Source organism: Sciurus carolinensis, chromosome 1 (genome assembly GCF_902686445.1).
Source record: "Sciurus carolinensis chromosome 1, mSciCar1.2, whole genome shotgun sequence".
Classification (NCBI taxonomy): Eukaryota; Metazoa; Chordata; class Mammalia; order Rodentia; family Sciuridae; genus Sciurus; species Sciurus carolinensis.
This window is the reverse complement of record NC_062213.1, coordinates 203527274-203548242: the sequence shown is the minus strand read 5'-3', so window position 1 is coordinate 203548242 and position 20969 is coordinate 203527274. Positions and strand designations below refer to the sequence as shown.

Here is a 20969-nt window from a genome sequence, read left to right as displayed (position 1 = left end):
GGCCCGGGCAGACAGGCAACACCACCCCACAAGCCACAGTCACAGGCCAATGGCCAGAGGCCCCTGCCTCTACACAGGCAGCCTCGCTCAGACACAGCCCCTCCCCTCCTCCCTCCCACCTCACCTGTAGTAATCTTCCTGACTTGGTAGGTGGCCACCATGCATGTGGGGGTGTCCATGCAGCCACTGTTGCTCCATGGCCAGTCTCTGTAGCTCGGCCGACTGGGCATGCATGGCCTGCAGCTGATGGGCCGCTGACATGGGGGGTGGGATGGCCCCAGGCAAGTCTCGGGGGTAGGGGGTGCCTGCCAAGCACAAAACAGTCTCTACTATGGAAACAGCCAAAGGAGTGGCCAGTACAAGGGTGGCACAGACACGGTGACCAGCAAGGAGGTCAGGGAGAGACAGCCAGCCCAGCAGCTGCACGCCACTGGCCAGGGATAGCCAAGGCAGACCTTCTCGAGCTCTGCAGAAAGCATTCCCCAAGGTGTGCGGCAAGAGGCTGCTCAGCAGTCTGAGACCAGGGAAAGGGAAAGGGAAGGCCCACGCGGGGACCTGTGGTCGCCCCACGGTCAGACCTGCCAGCCTCCTTGACCTTGCCCAAGCCCCAGTCTCAAGCATCTTCAGAGACCTTCCCTGAATCGGTCTAAATTAGAGGGTTCCTGCTACCCTCCCACCAGCCCAGGAGACCTGGCTCCCTCCTGCAAGACGGAACTGATGAGCCTTCTGAGAACTGAAGTTTGCCTGCCTTGCCCCAAGTGGATGCCGCGCATAAAGGGTGCGAATCCACAGGAGTTCAGTGCATAACTGAAGGAACGCGCAGGGACAGGCGGCCAATCCAGCCCCACTCTCCAGTGGAACCCCAGCGTCCTGCCCAGGAGAATTCTTACCAAAAACCGGGTGGCGCAGCATCTCGTGCTCATGGGGGGGCTGTCCAAGCAGAGGGTTGGGGAGGGTGCCAGGGGGGTAGGGGAAACGAGCCAGGTGAGGGCCAGCAGTCAGGGGATCAACCAGAGGGTGAACTGGACCTGCCGAACCTGAAGAAAAGGAGGACACAAATCCAATACAGGCCATGTGTGGCTCCTGGCTGGTAAGCAGTGGCTTCTCCCTCACCCAAGCTGGCTCCTGGTCACCTGGCTGCAAATGATCCTGACTGAAGGGGCTGTCCCAACATCTTGAGTGGAGCGGAGAGCAGGAGAGCAGGGACAGGCCAGTCGTTCAAGCACAGCTCCCCCCTTGCTCCCCAGCACCCTCCCAGCAGCACCACCCACTTGTTCAAGACCCAGGACCTACAGAGCCCACTGGCCTGGGCCCTGCCGGGTGAGCCTGTTAGGGCCACAGCAAGCCATCCCGCCCCGGCTGGAGGTGAGACGTGGCTAGGCACAGCACTGCTCTCGTTCCTCTGTGGAAGCACATGCCATGGCTCCCCTGCACCCTTCAAGCGGCCTCTGATCGGGCCCCTCCACAACACCCTGCAGGGGTCTTCCTCCTGCCTGTGCTCCCTGGTGGCTGGCACTCGCCCTCACGCCCTCTGTGGCCATCTTCCCTCTTCTACCTGCCTTCGAGTCTGCGCCAAGCCACCTCCCGGGCTGGCCTCTCCAGAAGCAGTGCCCCAGCCCTCTAGCCCTCTCCTAGCCCCACTCTGTCCCCAACATTGACCTGCTCAAAGACAGCAGCGGTCAGGTCCCCACGGGAATGCTGTGCTTCCCAGCAAGTGCTCAGGGAACACACATGGCTTCCCTCCCACCCAGCAAGGGGCCAAGAACCCAGGCTCTCCCAGGAGCTGCGACAGAAGGTCTGGGTAGCGAGCAGCTCTGGAGAGCCGAGGGAGGGGCCGAGCACAGCAAGGGCTGGCTGCCAGGCCTGACTCCTAGGGATGCTGGAAGCCCAGGAACCTCCCAACTACGCTTCACTCAGAGAACACTCTGATCCTGTCTCTGCTCAGGCCCCAGGCGCCACCCCGTGCCCCCAGCAGGGGGCACCTACCTTGGTGGAGGGGGTCCTGCTGGTGGAGGTGGAGGTGGGAGTGGATGTGCGAGTGCTGGTGATGGTGTGGGGTCACGTTGAACATCTGCAGTCGTGCCAGCGGGTCGCTGGTCAGCGAGGCCATGCGCTCGGCGTGGATGCGCTCGGCTGCCAGTCTGTCAGGGTAGCTCATCTCGGGCCGCAGCTGGGGGCCCGCCAGGGCCAGTCTCTCGCGCTCCAAAGGGTTCAGGCCCGGGTGGAAAGAGGCAAAGGGGTGGGGACCGGCCGCAGGGGGGATGGTGAGGGCGCTGTGCCGGGCGAAGTGCTCCATGGGGTTGGTGGCAGGGTGGAGGGGGTCCAGCTCTGGGGGCTTCACCTCAAAGCCCGGCTTCATCCTCTCCCGCAACTCGCGCTCCCGGATCTCCCGCTCCCGGATCTCCCGCTCTCGGAGTTCCCGCTCGCGGATGGTGGGGTCCACATTGTAGAGGCCCGGCATGTGGTAGGCCAGCAGCGGGTCGGTGGGGTTGAGGGGCATGTAGAAGGGGTGGTTGCGGTTGGTGGGTGACATCACGTGGGGGCGAGCATACTCGCTCAGTGTCCGGAGAGCAGGCGTGTCAGGACCAATGTAGGGGGGCACAGCAGCGATGGTGGTCGGTGGTGGCTCAAAGGAGGGCCTCATGTGGCCAGGACCACTGAGCTGGGGGTCGCCAAGGCGGGCTTCATGCGCAGAGCTGGGCGCCTTCTGCTGAAGAACAGAGGGCGTGAGGGGCGGGGCCACACCGCTTGGGTGGCAAGGGGCGGGCTGCAGGGACAGGCAGGCCCTCCCCTGCAGGGCCCTGCCAGTCAGCCTGGCCTGTGAATGCCCGGCTACCCCAGCGGCTCCAGGACAAGCCACATCACCAGAAAAACCCAGGGATGGTGCCAACGGCGTTGGTCCCTCCAACTGCAGAGTGCACGGGGCAGCACGGAGCAGAGCCCGTCGGCTGCCACAGCACAGCTACCCACAGGGCCCTCCCCACCCGCCCTCTGGCACTCACGGCTGCTCGCTCCGCCTCCCTCTCCCGTTCCCGCTCGCGTTCTCGCTCCTTCTCCTTCTCCTTCTCCCGCTCCCGTTCCTCCCGGGCTTTCTGTTCAGCCTCCCTCTTGGCCTTCTCAATGGCCTCCTCCCTCTTCTTGGCCAGTTTGGATCCAGCCAGAGGCATGAAATACAGGTCTGTCCGTGCACATGAATTGTAACCTCGGTCCAGGTGTTTGTAGAACCTATGAAAGTCACGTCTTTAGCTGGGGGGCTTCTGACAAGACCTCTGTGTGTGGATGCTGCCTCCGCCAAGTCCCGCGACATGCTTGGCTGGGCCCACCCCCATGCCCTGGTTCCTGGGAACCAATACCTGGCAGACTGGCTGGCATGGCTGGGGGTGTCCACCACAGTGGGCTCAGGGGAAGGGCTTCTTGGTGGAGGAGGGGGGCTCTCAGGCTCCTCAGCATCATCGAGAGCCTCCTCTTTGATTTGGACAGTGGGGAGTGAGCAGGGTGCCCCTCCTGGCACACTGCCTCCTGAAGAAACTGTAGCAGGGCAGGGTGGCTGGGTGGATGTGCTGGGCCCCGCAGGCGGGGTTGAGGTTGGGGGGCAGGTGGGGGGCGTGATGGGAGGAGGGCCTCCAGGGACAAAGGGGTGTTGAGCAAAGGGAGGCTGGGTGGCCACCTGGTGGAGGCTGGTGGGGGGGTGAGTAGCAGCAGGAGGGGGCAGGCTCTGGCTCTGGGTCAGCCCAGGGGGCTGGGCAGGAGAGGAGGGCAAGGGTTGGCTCTGAGGCATGAGCTGCAGGGGTGGGGGGTGGGCTGAGGGTGGGTGGTGTGTGGACAGGGAGCTGAGGGGCTTCAGGGCCGGAGGCGGTGGCAGATTGGCATTCAGAGAGAAGGGTGAGGGCCCTGAGAGGTGAGGTGGGTGTTTGTGGGCCTGTGGGGCTGGAAGCTGGGGGATGGGTGTGGTGGGTGGGGGCTTGATGTGAGGCATGGCCAAGGGTGCTGGTGGCAGAGGCTGTTCCCTTGGGGGCTGCTGAGGCTGCAGGGCTGACTGAGAGGCTGGGAGCTGCAGGGCAGTGTGAGGGTGAGCTGCTGCTGCGGGGTTTCCCAGAGGGGCTTGTCCTTGGGAGGCCTGAGGAGGGAGGCCAAAGGGCTGAGGAGGGCCAGGGTGCTGCAGCAGGGACCCGGCCTGCAGGCTGTGGGAGCCGGGGGGACCCTGACTGTGCAGGGAGGACTGGGTGTGAGGTGGTGCGGAGGCCTGGCCAGCCGGCCCAGTTAGGGGCTGCAGTGTCGGGTGTGGTGAGGGCAGCCGAGGAGGGTGCAGGGAGGGCGCCTGCTGGATGTGGGCATGGGCCGCAGGAGCCTGCGGCTGGTTAGGAGGCTGCGAGGCCACAGGGGAGCCCTGTGGAGGAGCCGCAGCGGCAGAGGGTGTGGGTCCTGGGGCAGCAAGCTGGGGTGCCCCTGGAGGGGCTGTGGAGGGGGCAGGGGTAGCCCCACTGGGTGCCTGCAAGGCTGGAGGCTGGGCCTGCAGCATCTGCTGCTGGGCTGACGAGTCCGAGTCACTCTCATTGTCCTGAGGGCTGGGGATGCTGGGGGACGTGCTGCGATTGTCCTGGTCGATGTCTTTGGGGTCACTGCTGCCCTCATCGTTGACACTGCGACTGTCTGAACTCTCTCCCTCGCCTTCAGAGGGCGAGTTAGGCCGGCTGATCTCCTAGAGTCAAAGGAAGGGATGGAGGCGCCAGGAAGGCAGAGTGCTCTGCCCCACAGGCAGCAGCTGGCACACAACCGAGCACGTGACAAAGGTCTACTGCACACAAACAGCGGCAAGCGTGGCCTCAGGGCAGTCCTGCCCTGGCCGGGCCAGTGTCGAGGGCCATTTCAGCTCCAGCCCCCTCCCTGGAAGACAGGGCACTGCCGCTCCACCCTGGAGAACCCTGGTCAGAGCTGCCAGCCTCACCTGAGTCTTGGTCTTCTTGGAGCTGGTCCTGTCAGCCTCCTCTGTGTCAGAGGCCACCTTCTCCCGCTGGCGCTTGCTGCTCTTCAGAGGGGACGAGGCTTCCTCCTTTACCTTCTGCAGCAGAAGGCCCATGAGGAACAATCAGGCCAAGGAGGACGTCACATTGGACTCAGTTGGGGAATGACCAGTTTGCGGATACTTTGCTCGCTCATTTTGTATTCCATCTCCAGAAGCAAGAAAGCTCTGGAAGGGGCCAGCTGGGGCCAGGAGGAAATAAATATCTGGGGATGTGAATACTAGGCTCTAGGGGCAGGAAGCCTTCCCCAAAACTTACCACCCTTTGCCTGAGGCCTTGGGAAGCCCGAGGCAGAGACGACCTCAAAGGCTGATGTCGAGAACTAGTGGGACCCTTCCTCCAGCCCCGGGCCTCTGCAGCCCACAGGCCAGGGCAATGCTAATGTCCAGAGGCTTCCCTGATGAGCTGCAGCCCCATGTCTGGGGAGCTGAGCACAAGCTCCAGCAGTCCAGCACCAATGGAAGGAGGGAGAGACATGGCTCGTGCTCCACCCAGAGCTCCTGACCTTGGCTGACTTCCTCACTGTCTCTGCTTTGCTGTCATTGCTGGAGGTGCTGGCAGCGCTGGGGGAGTTACGGCCGCTGGAGCGAATGTCTTCATTGATGGGCGAGGTGCGACCATCAGGGCTAGCTGGCTGCTTCTTCCGACCACTGCGTAGTGTAGACATCTGTCCCCCAAAGCAGAGGCTGGTGAGGCTGGATACCCAGGTCACACCTGAGCCCAGCCACAGGCAGGAGCCTGAAAAGCAGGCTCTATCACACACCTCACAGTAAACCCTCGACCCTGGCAAGAAATAGGCAATCCTCCTGTCCCTCAACTGCACAATCAGTGTGGCGCTGAGGAAGCAGGTGGCGTGAATGGACAGGGTCACACAAAATGGAAAGGAGAATCATTCTCAGATCCAAAGCACCCCAGGGGCCCTCCTGAACTCCTTGTGCTAGGAATAAATGCGGCTTTCTGAGAGTCAGAAAGAAGTCAGCTGGGCCATCTACTTTGATGCTCAAGGTCATCTTTATAGCACCTCACCTTTCTGTTTATTCCAAGTGACTGCCTGCTCTCCCAACAAACCAAAGGCAAACCATGTACTTGTGGAGTTAATCTGACAGGATGGGAAGTGACCCAAAGAGATGAACTGTCAAACACTGTGGCCCTGCTCCTACGCCTGCTGAGCGCTGAGCGTGCTCCTGCAAAGCCAGGAGGGTTCAGCAGAGATTAGGGTGTGATGGCCCAGGCAGCTTCACGGCTCCCTTCCGAGAGCACGGCGGCCAAGCAGACTGCATTCTGGACAGAGGAGGGTGGACAGTACCCCCCACCAGAGGGTGACTGAGGAGGCTGGCGCTAGAGGGAAAGACCCTTTGGTATCCGTAGCCCTAAGCCAAAACACCCTCTCTCCCTCAGCCCAGCCACATTTCCAACCCAGGAAACAAAGTTTCTTTATGAAAGGGCCTATGCAGTGAGCAGGAAAATGTACCAGAAGTTTTAAAAATGGGACCAAATATTTGGCTTTAAAAAAAAAAAAAAAAAAGAAAGAAGACAAGAAGAGAAGTTTGTAAAAGTTTAAAATGGCAGAGCCACATCACACTGGAAGTGACTGGTCCCTGGGCCAGAGAAGTTTTCTGAGGCACTGGGAGAGCTGGCACTGAGATGCAAACCAAGATCAAAGAGGTCTCTGTAGAGCCAAGCTCAGGATGCACCCCCAGGCCCCCAGCAAGAGGACAAAGGTCTTCCCACCCGCAGGGCAACACTGCCTGCAGGCCAGGTACCACCCCAATGGGTCTGTTTCTCCACCTAAAACCAAACTGTGCTTCCCCTCTGGGGGGATGAGCCCACGGCACCCGGCACTGAGGCGCAGGTGAGGGAGACTCACCGAGCCCCGACTCCGCCGCGTCCTCATGCTATGCTTCCCGCCGAGCCCATCCTCCTCCTCCTTGACGGGTTTGAACATGAATGGCGGGGGGTCCACGGGCTTCTCGATGGGCGGCAACTCCCCGTACTTCTTGAAGTGGATGCGGCACTCAGTGCACAGCAGGATGTTCTCCCGGCCCCCGTGGTGCCAATCTTTGGATGCTGTGAGGAAGAGGGGTTAGGAGTGCCAGCCCTGCAAATACCTCCCCTGGTGCCACCAGGGTCGCACAACGTGGGGCTGTTACTCAGACCATCCAGGGCAAAGGAATGTTCCAGGCATCCCACCCAGGAGGAGAGGGCCAGAGTCCCCATCACGCCCCCCTTGGACAAGTCCTCCTACCCACCAGTCGGTACAGAACTCCATACTGACAGACAGACAAGCAAAGTAAAAAAAAAAAAAAAAGACTTTAAATTTCTGAGGTACAATACAAACGTCAACTCAATCACTTCCTCTGGCATGTTTCCAATCTGCTGCCCGAAACATTCAGAACCTGCAAGTGCTGGAGCCTGGTCTGACCAAGGAAGAGCCCAGTCCCTTCCCCAGGGGCACGACAAGGCCACTTACTGGTGGTGAAGCAGTGGCGGCAGGCGTAGCCCTTTAGCTCCTGTTCGCTGTCCTCGCTGTCAAAGTCATCCTCGCTGGCTGAACTCAGGTCCACTGAGCAAGGCGGGCGTTAAGTGGAGATAAAGGAGATGCCATCATGCTCGGTCAAGTCTGGGATCACCTCTATCCTGCCCTGGGCTCTGGGCTACCAGTCAGAGGGGCTCCACAGGCTGAGGTGGGACAGCACTCATGAAGGATCCCTTTGAAGTCCTCAGGTCAGTCACCAGAACTAAGAGCTTCCATTTGAGGGGCAGTACTCAAGGGCCTGCCCTGCTGGATTTTGGGGGCTGATGTCACACACACATCCTGGCTGGGCAGGCACTGGTGCCCATACTGGACAATCTGAACACACACACATAACGCCTTCCCTGAGCAACGGGGCATTCTAAGGATCCCTGTCCCACTGAGCCTCCATCAAGCCTACCAGAGAATTTTTGGCTATCACCATGTACAACATGGTGACCCTTGTACAAATGTCCTGGGCAGGGACATAACTGCAAGGTATGGCTGCTACATCCTAGCTTTAGGGGAGGGAAGGCAGCGTCTCAATGTCACATTCCCAAGGGCTGTACACACATACACACGTGCCTCACACGACTGTTGGGGCTGCCAACTCCAGCAGGCCCAGAGTTGGATGTGTCGTGAAGTCTCTCACCACCCACTAAGGGGCCAACCCTCCCACTTACGGAATTCACTGGATGGGGGTCTGGAGGGCGTGTTGACTGGGGTGGATGCAGTGCGAGTCTTAATCCTCCTGAACACAGCCTGCCTGCGGTGCCGACGATGGGCTCGGGAGCTGGCTGCTTCAGGGGTTTTCTTCCAGTAGTAGTAGAAGGTGATTAGCTCCCCCTGCAAGGAAGAAGGGCCAGTTGCAAGGGCCACGTGCAGAGGGGTGACCTTCCTCTGCCTGGTGCAGAGAGCAATTAATGGCTATCCTGGGGACAAGAATGAAGACCAGACAGTCCCTGGAGCTGGGAGGAGGATCTGGTGCACTCTGGGAACATGGCTACCAAGCAGCCTGAAGGCTGCACCGATGGGGCTGGTCTCCCTCAGCCCAGCCACACCCACTGGAGAACACCCACTCTGCTGGGTGTCCACTATGCACCAGATACCACCAGCCAAGGACAGAAGCCAGACATGCAAGGAGGAAATGGAAAGCTATAAGAAAGGAAGAGAATAAAAGGGGAGGAAAAAAACCAGGTGAGCAGGCTGGGGCTGCCATGCTTCTGAGTCTTCCTTGAAGGCTGGAGATGCAGCCACCCAGACGTTTCTGAACAGCATCTGCCTAAACTGAAACTGATTGCCTCTATCTCTCAAATGTGAATGTTCTGAAAGAGTCTTGAGTGGTTTTAAAAGAGAGCATAACTTGCAGATTAAAAAAGAAGCCAGAGTTCAGAGAGGCCAAGAAAGTGACCAGACACCAGGCAGAAAAGGCGGCTCCAGGAAAGCCAGCTCTGCACTTGCAACCTGCACCTCTGCACTGTGTCCTGCTAGCAGGTGAGGTCATCCAGACCAAAGGGAAACACACGACCCTGGAACGAACAGCAGCTTCTTGTCAACACATAAGCAAAAGCTCTTAAACAAGAACAAGGAGCATAACATCTGAGTGCCAAGGACCAGCACGAGCAGACAAGAAGGACCCTCCTCCGCAGATTTGAAACCACCACTGATGAGAAAAAGAAAGAATATACTTTACATCTGGGAAGGTGGGGGAGTGACCAACACTTGCACACAATGTTGGTGGGACTACAATACGGTCAAACCACTTTGTAAAAACTATTGGCAGTTCCTAGAAAGTTACGCACCATGTGACCCAGCAATTCCACTCCTACACGTTTGCCCAAAAGATGAAAAACATGTTCACACAAAGACTTTTGCACATATCTTCAGACAGTTTATTCCTAAAACAGACCCAAACTGGAAGTCACACGAATGCCTGCAGACAGGAGAATGGATGCTGGATGGTGGCACAGCCTCTCACTGGAGTACCGCGTGGTGATTAGAAAGGCGAAATGCCGCTTACACAGATGATCTCAAAACACCCCGCTACACGAAGAGAGCACGCGACACAACTCCACTCTAGAAAGGTAGATCCAAGACCATGAAAAGCAAATCAGTGGTCGCCTAGAGGGCGGAAGATAAAAGTGCTGGTGAGGGACCCAAGAAAACACCAACTGGGTGATGGATGCAGTCTGTAAGCTGATGGCGGTATGGTTTAAAGAACGGATACAGTTGTAAAAAATTTATTGAACTGTGCACTTAAAATGGGTGCTTTTTTATTGTAAACATACCACACATGGCACATTTATCAATTATATGTCAACAAAGTTGATAAAACAACAACAAATCCAGACCAGGTTTTATTAGCAGCCTCTCAGCCACTGTAATGTCTACCAAGGGATTAAACACTGGAATGGAGCGAATCTGAATCTGGGAGGATTAGAAACAGCATATTGGTGACTGCATGGGTGGCGAGGTCTTGAGCACAAACAAAAGAACATGTCGGAAAGCTCTGGTTCTCCAAATAGGGAGTGAAGCAGCTTGAGGCACCACCAGGAATGGAGTCAATTGAACTTTAATCAAACATGCATAGTGTGTGCTGCAGAGACCACTGCACATCAAGTCAGGGAACAAAAGCTGTTGCTGAAATCAATAGCTTACTGAAACATTAACACAGGCAATCATTGATCAAAAGGCAGCTCCACAAAGGCAGCCTTGCAAATTAGCCCTGCTTGTGCTTGCGAGCAAACACTGAGGTCTGACCGTGGCAGACACCAATGACCTATTACGATCATGTTCCCGACGCTCCCCTCGCCTCACAACAAGCTCTTGCAGCCAATACATCCGACACCTTGGTGCTACAGCTGCACGCGGCACAACCAACTGAAGTGGCAGAGCACCTGGGTGAAGAGAGAAGCAAGGGGCACAGCTCCCCGCTCGCCAGCATCATGGCGGCCACTTGGCCAAGAGAAGTGCTGGGCTTGAAGCCACCAGCCCAGTTAGCGCTCTCTCCCTTTCCAGCTCCATGGAGGGAAGGTGGATTTCCCCACACATCGTACGTGAAAGGCCACTAGCAAGGCTCCCAGAAGCAGTGTCTCCAGTCAGCAGGGGTGTCTTCCCAGAACACACAAGGAGGTTAGAGAAGTAAGTGCCACTAGGTTCCTAGGATCTTTCTATAAAAAGAAAAATGGAGGGAAGGGAGTGCCACCACAGAGAAGAAGGGAGAAGAAAAATCAAAGGCTGCCGGGGCAGCAGCATCTGGACTGGCTGGGGCTTGAAGAGAGAAGCAAGAGTGAAGGGCGCAGTCGGGCCGAGGGCTGACTCCAGCCCGGGGGTGGGGTGGGGGTTGTCTGCTCCTGTAATTCACAGGCTGCCTCCTCCTGGGCTGGGCTCAGTCCACCAAGTTCACCCACACAGAGCACTCCCTCGGCCTGCTGGGAATCTGAGCTGAGCAGCCAGGGACCAGGGCTGCTTGACCTCGGGTACACGACAGGCTGGCAGCACAGCACGTTCCAGGGGCTGAGGGCTACCCACCACATAGCCGTGCCTGTGGCGAGTGGGAGGACTCCCCTGCTGCAGGTGCAGGCCCTGCAGGTCTCTTCCCTTCTCTCCGCACTGGATGCTACAACACTGCCCACAAATCAAGGCCGTCTCATTTCCCTCAGGCACTGCAGAGCCAAGAGAAGCTGTAACTTGTTCTGCCCTATTAAAAAACACCTGCTTCTAAAAGTAAGGCAAGCTCCATGCCGTGCCTCTCGAAGGGACGTGGGGAGGAAGGGTGTGAAACAGACTACCCAGGTGGCACTGTCGGAAGCATCCCGAGCATCCAAACGTCTTCATCATCAAGAGCTTCTGTCCCCAGCCTCGAAGGAAAAAGAGCTCCCCTGACCCCTGGCTCTCCTTAGGTTCAGCACTAACTTCTCAGACAGGAACCTCTGTGAGGCTGATGAGACTGAGTCTAAACTTTCTTCTGCAGAGATGGGGATGGAATCCAGGGCCTTGTGCATGCTAGGCCAGCTCTTCACCACCAGCAATACTATACCCCAGCCCAAGGCACAGTCTTTCTGTAATGGTACGATCCCACATCACTATTGCCACATCATGCAGGGAAGTCTGGACCCCTGAGGAAGAAGCCAGGAGTGGTGGAGGGGAGGTCTGGGACCCCAGTGCAGAGTCCTGGGTGCTCGTGGCATGCCATCCACGTTGGGCCTCCTCTCACAGCCCCGGGTGGCCTGCCTCTTGGGGTTCACCCTGCACACGTACCCTCCTTCAGTCCGGCTCTCACAGCCCTGTTCTTCACCTTCCATTCTCACCGCTGGTTCTGTGACCAGCAGGAGGAGGAGGAGGAGAACGATGACAACTGCTGGCGCGCAGCTGTCTAGGAAGCTGCATCCTACCTCCTTCCAGTAGCCCTGCACCTTCATGGTAAGGGACAACTGCAGCCCACTTCACCACCACCAAAGGGCGCCCACCTTTTCTGGCCAAGCACCACCCATGGGAAAGGATAAGGCAGGAGAGGGAAGGGCAGGCCTGGAGGCTGCTCTTGGATAAAGGGACCATGAACACAGCTTCTTCCTAATGCTATGTCACAGTCCCTCCAGCCCACCTGCCACTGTCAACAACACCTTAAATCTCAGTACTCACATGCAACTGGCTGGAACCCAGTGCCGTGCCTGTGCTAAAGCTCTGCTGATGGGTGCCGATGCCCTCGCCTGTGGCTGGAGTGGTGGTCCACCACTGTTTCCAGCTGTTTTCAGGGAGATGTTCCAGCAAACAATGACAATGAAAAGCAAGGCCCACACTAAGCAAGGAAGGGAGGGAGGAGGAAACGGGGTGCACAGCTCTTTCCAGCTCCAGCCCCAGACCACTAGGAAATGAGCCAGCCCTGGGAAGGGTGCACAAAACTCTGTCCCATGCGTTTGAGTTGTTCCTCTGCTCTCCACAATCACCTCTGCCTGGGAATTTCAGCTGCTTTATTTCTTGGCAAAAACTAATTCAAGGGTAGTGAGGCAAGCCACTAAAACTCCTGGCACGGAGTTTTAGGCCAGTCATTCCTTCCTTCCACTCCCGGACCCACTCAAGGGTTGGGTCTGACAACTGTTCAGAACATCTGAGGTGAGAAAAGCCGGGTATGGGGCGGAACAGCAGCCCTGTCCTGGGGCGGCCACCTCTTACAGATCTTTTTCCAGCAGGCAACTGGTTGTCTTCCAGTAACAACTCTGGTAATTAAAGCAGTGTTCTCCTGGGCTCCTTCTTTTGTTAACCAACCGAATCAAATCCCCTAATCCCTAAAGGAGCCCAATACTGTCAGTGGCTCTGATGCTAATTGTTAAATACCACCTCTGTGGTCTCCAAGTGCATTTGGGAGAATGATGATCTGCTTCAAAGCACACACAGCAGAGAAGTGGCACCCTAGAATCAAAGCCTCCTGCCTGAGAGAGGCTGGAAGAGCCTGTGATCTAACCCCATCCAACAGGAAGTCCAATGTTGGTGAAGCAGACCTGGCCCAGGACAGGTAGACCCTCCTCACAGCCTTCTGGGGCAGGCAAAGGGAAGAGAGAGAAGGTCTCGGGTTTTACCTGTTACAGACAAGACCAAACTATGGTGCCCACAGAGATGTTCCTGAAACAAGGGTCCTTTTTTTTTTTTTTTAAATTTTAAGTTGTAGATGAACATAATACTTTTATTTTATTTATTTTTATGTGGTGCTGAGGATCAAACTCAGTGCCTCATGAACATGTTGGGCAAGCGCTCCGCCACTGAGCTACCAGCCCAGCCCCAGGTGCCCTTTTAAGAGCTTCTCCCTCACCCTAGCAACCAAACAAGACCTCGTTAGGGCAGGTTTTTGTTTGGTGCTGTTGTTTCTGCAATCCTCACCACTACATTTATACAACGCAAAGGAACTGAACAACTCGCTTCTATGATCTTAACCAAAGCTGTAATGAGATCTCCTAAGCCCCTTTTGTCTTAGACACTGACTCAGTCACATGCCACCCTACCTCTGGCCCCACACCTCCAGGCAGGTTTGAGGTCCTACTACAGCCCTTCCCTGGGCTGGGCTGGCCTGACCCTCCTGCAGGGCTAAGTTATCAAGTCTTCCCAAGGCCAGCTCTTGCCCTGTCACTTCCTTTCCAAACCACTGAAGGCTTCTTGGGTCCTGGTGAACAAAGGTCTAACTGCTTCCCCACTTCTTCCAGACCTTTCCCTCTGTCCCCAGAAGACCTTGGTACTGAATTCCCTACCCTTTGGCTTATGTCAAACACCAGGAGCAGTTAGCTGTTACTCAGCACTTTCCTTCTGCCAGCAGACTGCAGCCCAGTCACCCCATCTCTTCAAAATCTGGGTCCAATCCCACTCACTGTTCAGGGCTCAGTTCATAGACACCCCTCCCCAACCACTGAAGGTTACCATGGTGACACCCTTCCTCCTATACTTGTCATTCTTGGCTCTCAATGGGTACACAGGCTTTCCTCTGGGCCATAATAACCATGAATGAGCCTAACTTCCTGTAGTCAGTGTCCATTTCATCTGGGAGTCCTCACAGTTCCAGGACAATATCTTGAATATAACAAATATTAAGTAAACATCTGATGGAAAGTGTATTTCCTGAGGATCAAAATTCACCTGAAATTAGCTCTAAAAGGACAAAACTTTTGAGAAATGGACATAGAATTGCCAACTTATTTTGCCAAGTAAGGTCATTAGGAACAACTGTCCCCTAGCAGGAAGTGGTGGCAAGAACCTGCAGCCTCAGCTCTGGGGAGCCTGGGCAATAGAGTGGGTGGAAGGAGGAACTGATTCCTGATCTCACATTATTTAATAAAAGAAATTTCATTTGCCCAGCAGCTCCGGAGGTTGAGGCAGGAGGATTGCAAGTTCAAAGCCAGCCTCAGCAAAAGCGAGATGCTAAGTAATTCAGTGAGACTGTCTCACTGATAAAATACAAAATAGCTGAGGACAGGGCTCAGTGGTTGAGTGACCCTGAGTTCAATCCCTGCTATGGAAAAAAGGGGAGGGGAGGGGTGGGAGAAATATCATTCTGTCTTCAAAAAAGTAGAAAAAATAGAATTAGTCTCCAAATAAGAGTTCAATTTGACTATATTAAGTGCTATGCAAAAAAAAAAATCACGACTTTTTGTTGTTTTATTTCTCATGGGCCAGTGAAAATGTAATGCATGCAAAAGTGTTTGGAAGTAAGTGCTCTGAAGGTGTGGAATCACGGCTGGGAATGTGAGCTGGTGGGATTAGGAACTCACTGCCAGTGTGCCTTCAACCAGTAGCTGTATTTACAAATAAGCAAGCAAACCACCACCTTTGACTAGGCTATAAAATCTACAATGATAATAGCCAAGCACTCTTCAGTATGTACTTCCATGTCAACATGCTTCACCTTCAGAGACACTAATAGATAAATTCCTTCATTATCCCTGCTTCATAATGAATGAGGAAACCAATGCACAGAGATGAAGTCACATGGCCAAGCTCACCCAGCTGCAAGTGGCAGCCCGGACTCTGGTCCCAGAGTTTGTATGCTCGAGTACTCCGCTCTACTGCTTCTTGGAAAAGGTTAAATATCACAGTTTAAAGCGCCAAGGGGAAAGGGTCATCCTGATTTTTTAAGCCAGAGTTCAACACAACAGCATCTTACATCTCTTACCAGGGCCTTCAACAGTTGCAAGTGAAAAGCACAAAAAACCACTGTGTGTCCCTGATGGTGACAACAGGCCTCCAGCCTTCCCACTGCTGGATGAAGGCCCCCACCATAGCACCCATAAATTACAGACTCTACCTGCTTAAAGCAACTTCGAGGGTGCCAAGATCAGAAACACATTTGGTGCACACAGGGCAGGATAAAAATCAGGAACAAGCCTGGACTCTCCATACCAAGGAAAAACTCTATGGCTTAGAGTGTGGACTGTGCAGCACACTCAAGAAGCCCACCACCACGAGCAGCCCCACCACCTACTCACCTCACCTCAAGTCAGCCAGCAGCTCATGTGATAGAAGGCTCTGCCTCCTTTTGGCTCCAGGCAACATATGCTCCAGAGGTGTGCCAGTTAGTAGCTATTATGGTTTAGATGTGGTGTCCCCAAAAGGTCATGTGTGTGACAATGCCAAAAGTTCAGAGGTGCAATGACTGGGCTATAAGAGCCTTAACCTCATCAGAGCATTAACCCACTGATAGGGAGTAACTGGGTGGCAGCTGCAGGCAGGCGGGGTGTACTGGAGGTGGTGGGCTATTGGGGACATGCCTTTGGGGGTTACATTTTGTCTGTGATGAAGGGAGTTCTCTTTGTGCTTCCTGGTGCCAAGTACTGAATTGCCTTGGCCCAGAGCAATGGGGTTGGCCATCTATGGACTGAGACCTCTGAAACCAGGGGCCCCCCAAAAAACTTTTGCCCCTCTAAAGTTGTTTTTGTTGGGTTTTTTGGTCATAGCAGCAAAAAAACTGACTACAAAAAAAGTTCATCTGCCTCTTCACCCAAAAGCAGCAATGTCCAAGTTTAGACAAGGCACAGTCCAAAACCACAGCCTCTTTTCTTCTGCTCAGAGTGCAGATGTACCTACTCACCCGCCCATCCACTCACCTACCTACCTATCACCAGAGATTGAACTCAGAGGTGATTTACTACTGAGCTACATTCCCAGTCCTTTTGGGAATCCTCTGGCGTTAGCCTCCCAAATCACTGGGATTATAGGCGTATGCCACCACACCCAGCTTAGGAGCATCTATTTAAAATAGTGGCTTCAAATAGTGCTTAAAACCACAGAGGTGTTCTGAAGCCACTTGAGTGGGTCCTCGGAACCTCTGCACCCTTGCTGCCACACCCCCTTTAAACAGTTTTCATTAAATCTGTTTGTCAAGCTATAAATAGAAGATCCTTCTGCTTAACAAAAAAACAGCATCTAAAAAATAAGTCACAGATATTCCAATGACTTGTTTGAAAACAAAAATCAAGGCTATTGCATAACTGTCTACAGACCACGCAAACCAAAGGGCTCCCCCAAGTGTGGCAGTTGTCCAGACCCTCACAGGGACACCCCAGGCAGTCCCGACACAGCAACAGGGCAAAATGGAACCTCACAGAGGGCACACACAGAGGCTTTGTTTTTGTTTTATTAAACTATTTGTTGAAATAAAAACTGCTCACATTTTAAATGTAATAAAGCCAATACTAGGAATCTCATTTTCTCAGAAGACCTCCTAGACCCCAAGAATTCATTTGTTGACATCAGTTTTTTCCCACAGCTGAACACTTCATTATTTCCTGCATTCATTTTATTGGAGTTCAGCGACAGGGCAAGAGGGATGTCACTGCAGCTGGCTCGATTGCCACATCACCTTTCTTAATGCTTTTTTTTTTTTTCCCTGTAACAAAACCACAATTCTACCAGCAACGAGGGAGAAGAAAGGAAAAAGAAAAGCCATAAAACTGTTAAAACCACCCTTCTCCATCCCGTAAACACTGTTCTATTTATTGGCCTTTCATTATATGTGCAATCTTATTATCCCTGCACAGCATCAAAGTGACATCCGTCAGGGTCACCCTATAAAATATACATTGGCAATGTAACATTTAATGACGAGAGCGGGACGAAAGATGAAGGATGCGTGCCGGCTGCAGGACGTGTTAAAGGGATCATCAGTTATATCTGTGCATTTCCCGAGGTGATAATTGAATGACAAGGGCTGGAGGGAAATCCATTTTTGAGCTCAGAAAGGAGAGTTAGGAGAAAAATGTTTTCATATTGGAAGCATGTAATGACTGCCAGGAAATGAGAACAGCTACTCCAAAAACATTGCTTCTTGTACTTTATGGTTTTTATGGATGCACAGCAAATGATCATGTACAATCTATTTCTGCAAGCCGAATTTTAAAATAAAGGACAGACTTCCTCATTATAAAGAAAGGTAGGAAAGTGTACTTACTTTTTGTCACAGTATCACATTTATTTAATAAAAGGAAAAGAAGCAAAGAGTACTCCTTCAAATCACAAAGACACAATCACTGTACCATGTTCTCGGATGTGAAACACCTCGTCTCTTTTGCCTGAATTTGGGATTTAATCTAAGGCAAACATCTTAGGAAAATAAGGCAAGCCTGCAAAACTGAACATATGCTCACCTGTGATCTTGTCTCACACAGGGCCCTTTAGCACAGAAACCCCACGACAGAGGGTGAGAGGCAGCAGCCATCTTCACGCTACTGCATGGGTTATACTGTGACCCTCAAAATTTATGCTGCTGTCCTAACCCCACTACTTCAGAATATGATCTTATTTGAAGACAGGTTTTTTGTTTTGGTACTAGGGATTGAATCTGGGGGCACTTAACCCTTGAGCCATATCCCTAGCTTGTTTTATATTTTATTTAGGGACAGGGCCTTGCCTAATTGCTTAGAGCCTTGCTAAGCTGCTGAAGCTGACTTCAAATTAGCAATTTTCCTGCCTCATTCTCCTGAGCCACTAGGATTACAGGCATGCACTACTGCACTGGATGAAGACAGGGTCTTTAAAAAGGTAGTTAATGTAACTGGGCACCGTGGTGCACACCTGTAATTCCAGCAGCTCAGGAGGCCGAGACAGGAAGATTGCTAGTTCAAAGTCAGCCTCAGCAACTTAGCAACTCTAAGCAACTCAGCAAGACCCTGTCTCTAAATAAAATACAAAAAAGGGGTGGGGTTGTAGCTCAGTGATTAAGTGCCCCTGGGATCGATCCCTGGTGCCAAAAAAAAAAAAAAAAAAAAAGTAAAATAAATAAAATGTGGTCATCTTGGTAGGCTCTAATCCAATCTGCTACTGTCCTTATAAGGGAAGACCATATGCAAAACAAAAGAAGAAGAAAGTCATCCTCAAGTCAAGACAGAAGCCTCAGATGGAACCCACCCTGCTAACACCTTGATCTTGGACTTCCAGTCTCCAGAACTCCAGAACTATGAGAAAATAAATTTCTGTGTTTGAAGCCCCCCATTCTGTGTCTTCTGTTATGACAGCCAGGGCAAGCTAGTGTACAAGCCCAAGGGCAGGAGGTGTGCAGAGGAAGTTTATGCCCACTCAACCATAAAGTCCTGTGCATGGGATGTCAGTTAGCTGCCTCATCTGGAGGGACACGACGAGAAGGAAGAAGAAAGGCCCTGAGATAAACAGAATATAAATGAAGAATTGCCCACATTCTCAGAGGACAGAGTTGAGCTCCATCAGACTGTGCTGGCCCCAACACGGCATTCCCCAGAGGCTGCCATTAGGGGAATGGTAGGTCACATAGCCCACATTTCAAGAACAACAAATGTGTGAGGCACGCTTAATGCAGCATCTTTGGGGTCCCAGGGGTCTCAAGAGAATGTCCAGATTCCTCATACAAACACACACACCGTGACTTAGAAAGTTCATGACACACCTTCAGAGTGTTGGGTTTTAATTTATAGAAACACTTGAGGATTCCTAATCACAGATCATGACATGGGATTTGAGGTTGTCTCTGCTTGGACCATGTCTAGTCTCCTTCAGGTTCTTGTCAGGTTGCCTGGGTCTTATTTCAATGTGGTAGGCATTCTGACCTCATGTGGGCTGCTGTGGAAAAGGCACTCATAAAGGGACACACAGATGGTTACTTTCTGGGGACTCTGTTGACTCAGTTGCTCCCTTTGCAACACCCCATCCCCAAGGGAACTTGGGAAGATGATTCTGCCACTTTGGGGCTAACTGCCCCACCCCTTTGGCCATTTACTATATCTCAAAAAAGGCAGATGGTTACAGGTCTCTGAAACAAACTGAGCCAGGGAAGGCTCTCGGGCTGACCAGAGTCACTTCCAACTTCGAACCAGCACATTTTAGGCTTGTGCACTGACTCCTGGCCATTTTGTTCTACTGACAAATCACCTCGTCTGCCATGGCTGGTGTAGGGCGAGGAAGAAGCAGCATGCTGAAGTGCTGCCAGCAGACGTAGTGACCCCAGCCCTACCATCTACGTGCTGTGTTCAGACTGGTCTAAGACAATGCTGTGCAGTCACACCCTTCAGGCCACTCGTGGTGAAAGGTTACTCTTGGGCAACACCATCACCAAGAGCTACAGAGGGAAGGACGCTGATGGATAAATTCTGCATTTTTACGGCACAAACCTGAGGTCCCAGTCACAACTCTGAGAAAGACAACAAACCTCATTAACTCAGGAGCTTTAAATCTTAAGAGTTTTGCCAGATGCAGTGGCAAACGCCTGGAATCCCAGTGGTTCAGGAGGCTGAGGCAGGAGAATTGCAAGTTCAAAGCCAGCCTCAGCAAAAGCAAGGCTCTAAGCAACTCAGTGAGACCCTGTCTCTAAATAAAATACAAAATAGGACTGGGGATGTGGCTCAGTGGTTGAGTGTCCCTGAGCTTAATTCCTCGTACTCAACCAACCATCCCCATGCCCCAAAATAAAGAAACTCTTTTAGAGTTTCCAGTTGCAGGAAGCCTCAGAATCTGGCTTTTCTCTGGTTTTGCTTCACTTCCCAACAGTAAAGTTCTTTGCAGTGAAGAACAGGAAAGTAGATATTTCCTTTTGAGGCAACTTCAGACTTGAACCTGTGGTCAAAGAGCCCCATTCTGCTGATAAAGGAACAAGAGTCTGGGCAGACAGCAGTACTTCCAGAAGCCCCCAATCTCTGCCTCCTACCACATTCAGCTTAAGTCTTTCCCTTGGGAAAAGGGACCAATGGCTTTTCTCACATCCTGCCTGTTTTCTGGCCCCAGGATCCTGGGACACCTTTCTCACGGTTGTTGCCAGCCCACTCCTCCACCCCACCTGTGGTGATCCTGTCCATCTTCGGGCATCCAGTCATACAGGCCACCTTGTACATGCTATTTTTTCCTGACCTACAGGGGAGAGTTTCTGTGAGCTTTTCATGAGTAACTGCCCTCACTTAGCTGTGACCTTCTGTGTCTCATCATCACTGAGTCAAGCAGAATGCTAGACTTTATCTGCATCTTGATTATCCTTCTCTTCATCCAACTGGACCTAAACTGCACATTATTAGGGGATGTGGCCACTCTGCAATCCCGAGCAATAACTCACAGAGCACCAGACGCAAGATAAGTAATGAATGAGTAGGATCCAGTCATAGGTACATGAGAATTACAGTTCACAGGGAATGTATAAAACTGAGAAGTCAGGCATATTCATAAAAATGAGAAAACTCTGGAAGATAGAAACTTGGACAGCTTTCAAAACTGAGATAAACATAAGTAGAGGGGATTTTTTACTATGATGCTCTAAAGTCTTCAAGATTACTGTTTCCATGGGACTTTGTCTCTCAGCACATTGAGACAGGATACCTTGATTCACCTAATTACTAAGGCAACTCTCAAAGATGAAGAGGATTTCCCCACCCTAAGGGATGCTGCAGTGTGAAGTGAGAACAGCACTGCACAAGCTGAGCTGCCTTGTGCACGTGCCGACCTGT

General features: G+C 53.1%; 1 protein-coding gene across 1 annotated transcript in view; it reads right to left on the bottom strand.

The window, feature by feature from the left end:
• Rere (arginine-glutamic acid dipeptide repeats) overlaps window positions 1-20969 on the bottom strand; it is a 315130-nt gene that overhangs the window by 2505 nt on the left and 291656 nt on the right. The window contains 10 exon segments of the mRNA XM_047522366.1: window positions 125-305; window positions 891-1037; window positions 1987-2707; window positions 3003-3225; window positions 3354-4699; window positions 4946-5059; window positions 5527-5688; window positions 6889-7088; window positions 7492-7584; window positions 8217-8379. Coding sequence (XP_047378322.1) covers window positions 125-305; window positions 891-1037; window positions 1987-2707; window positions 3003-3225; window positions 3354-4699; window positions 4946-5059; window positions 5527-5688; window positions 6889-7088; window positions 7492-7584; window positions 8217-8379 — 3350 coding nt within the window.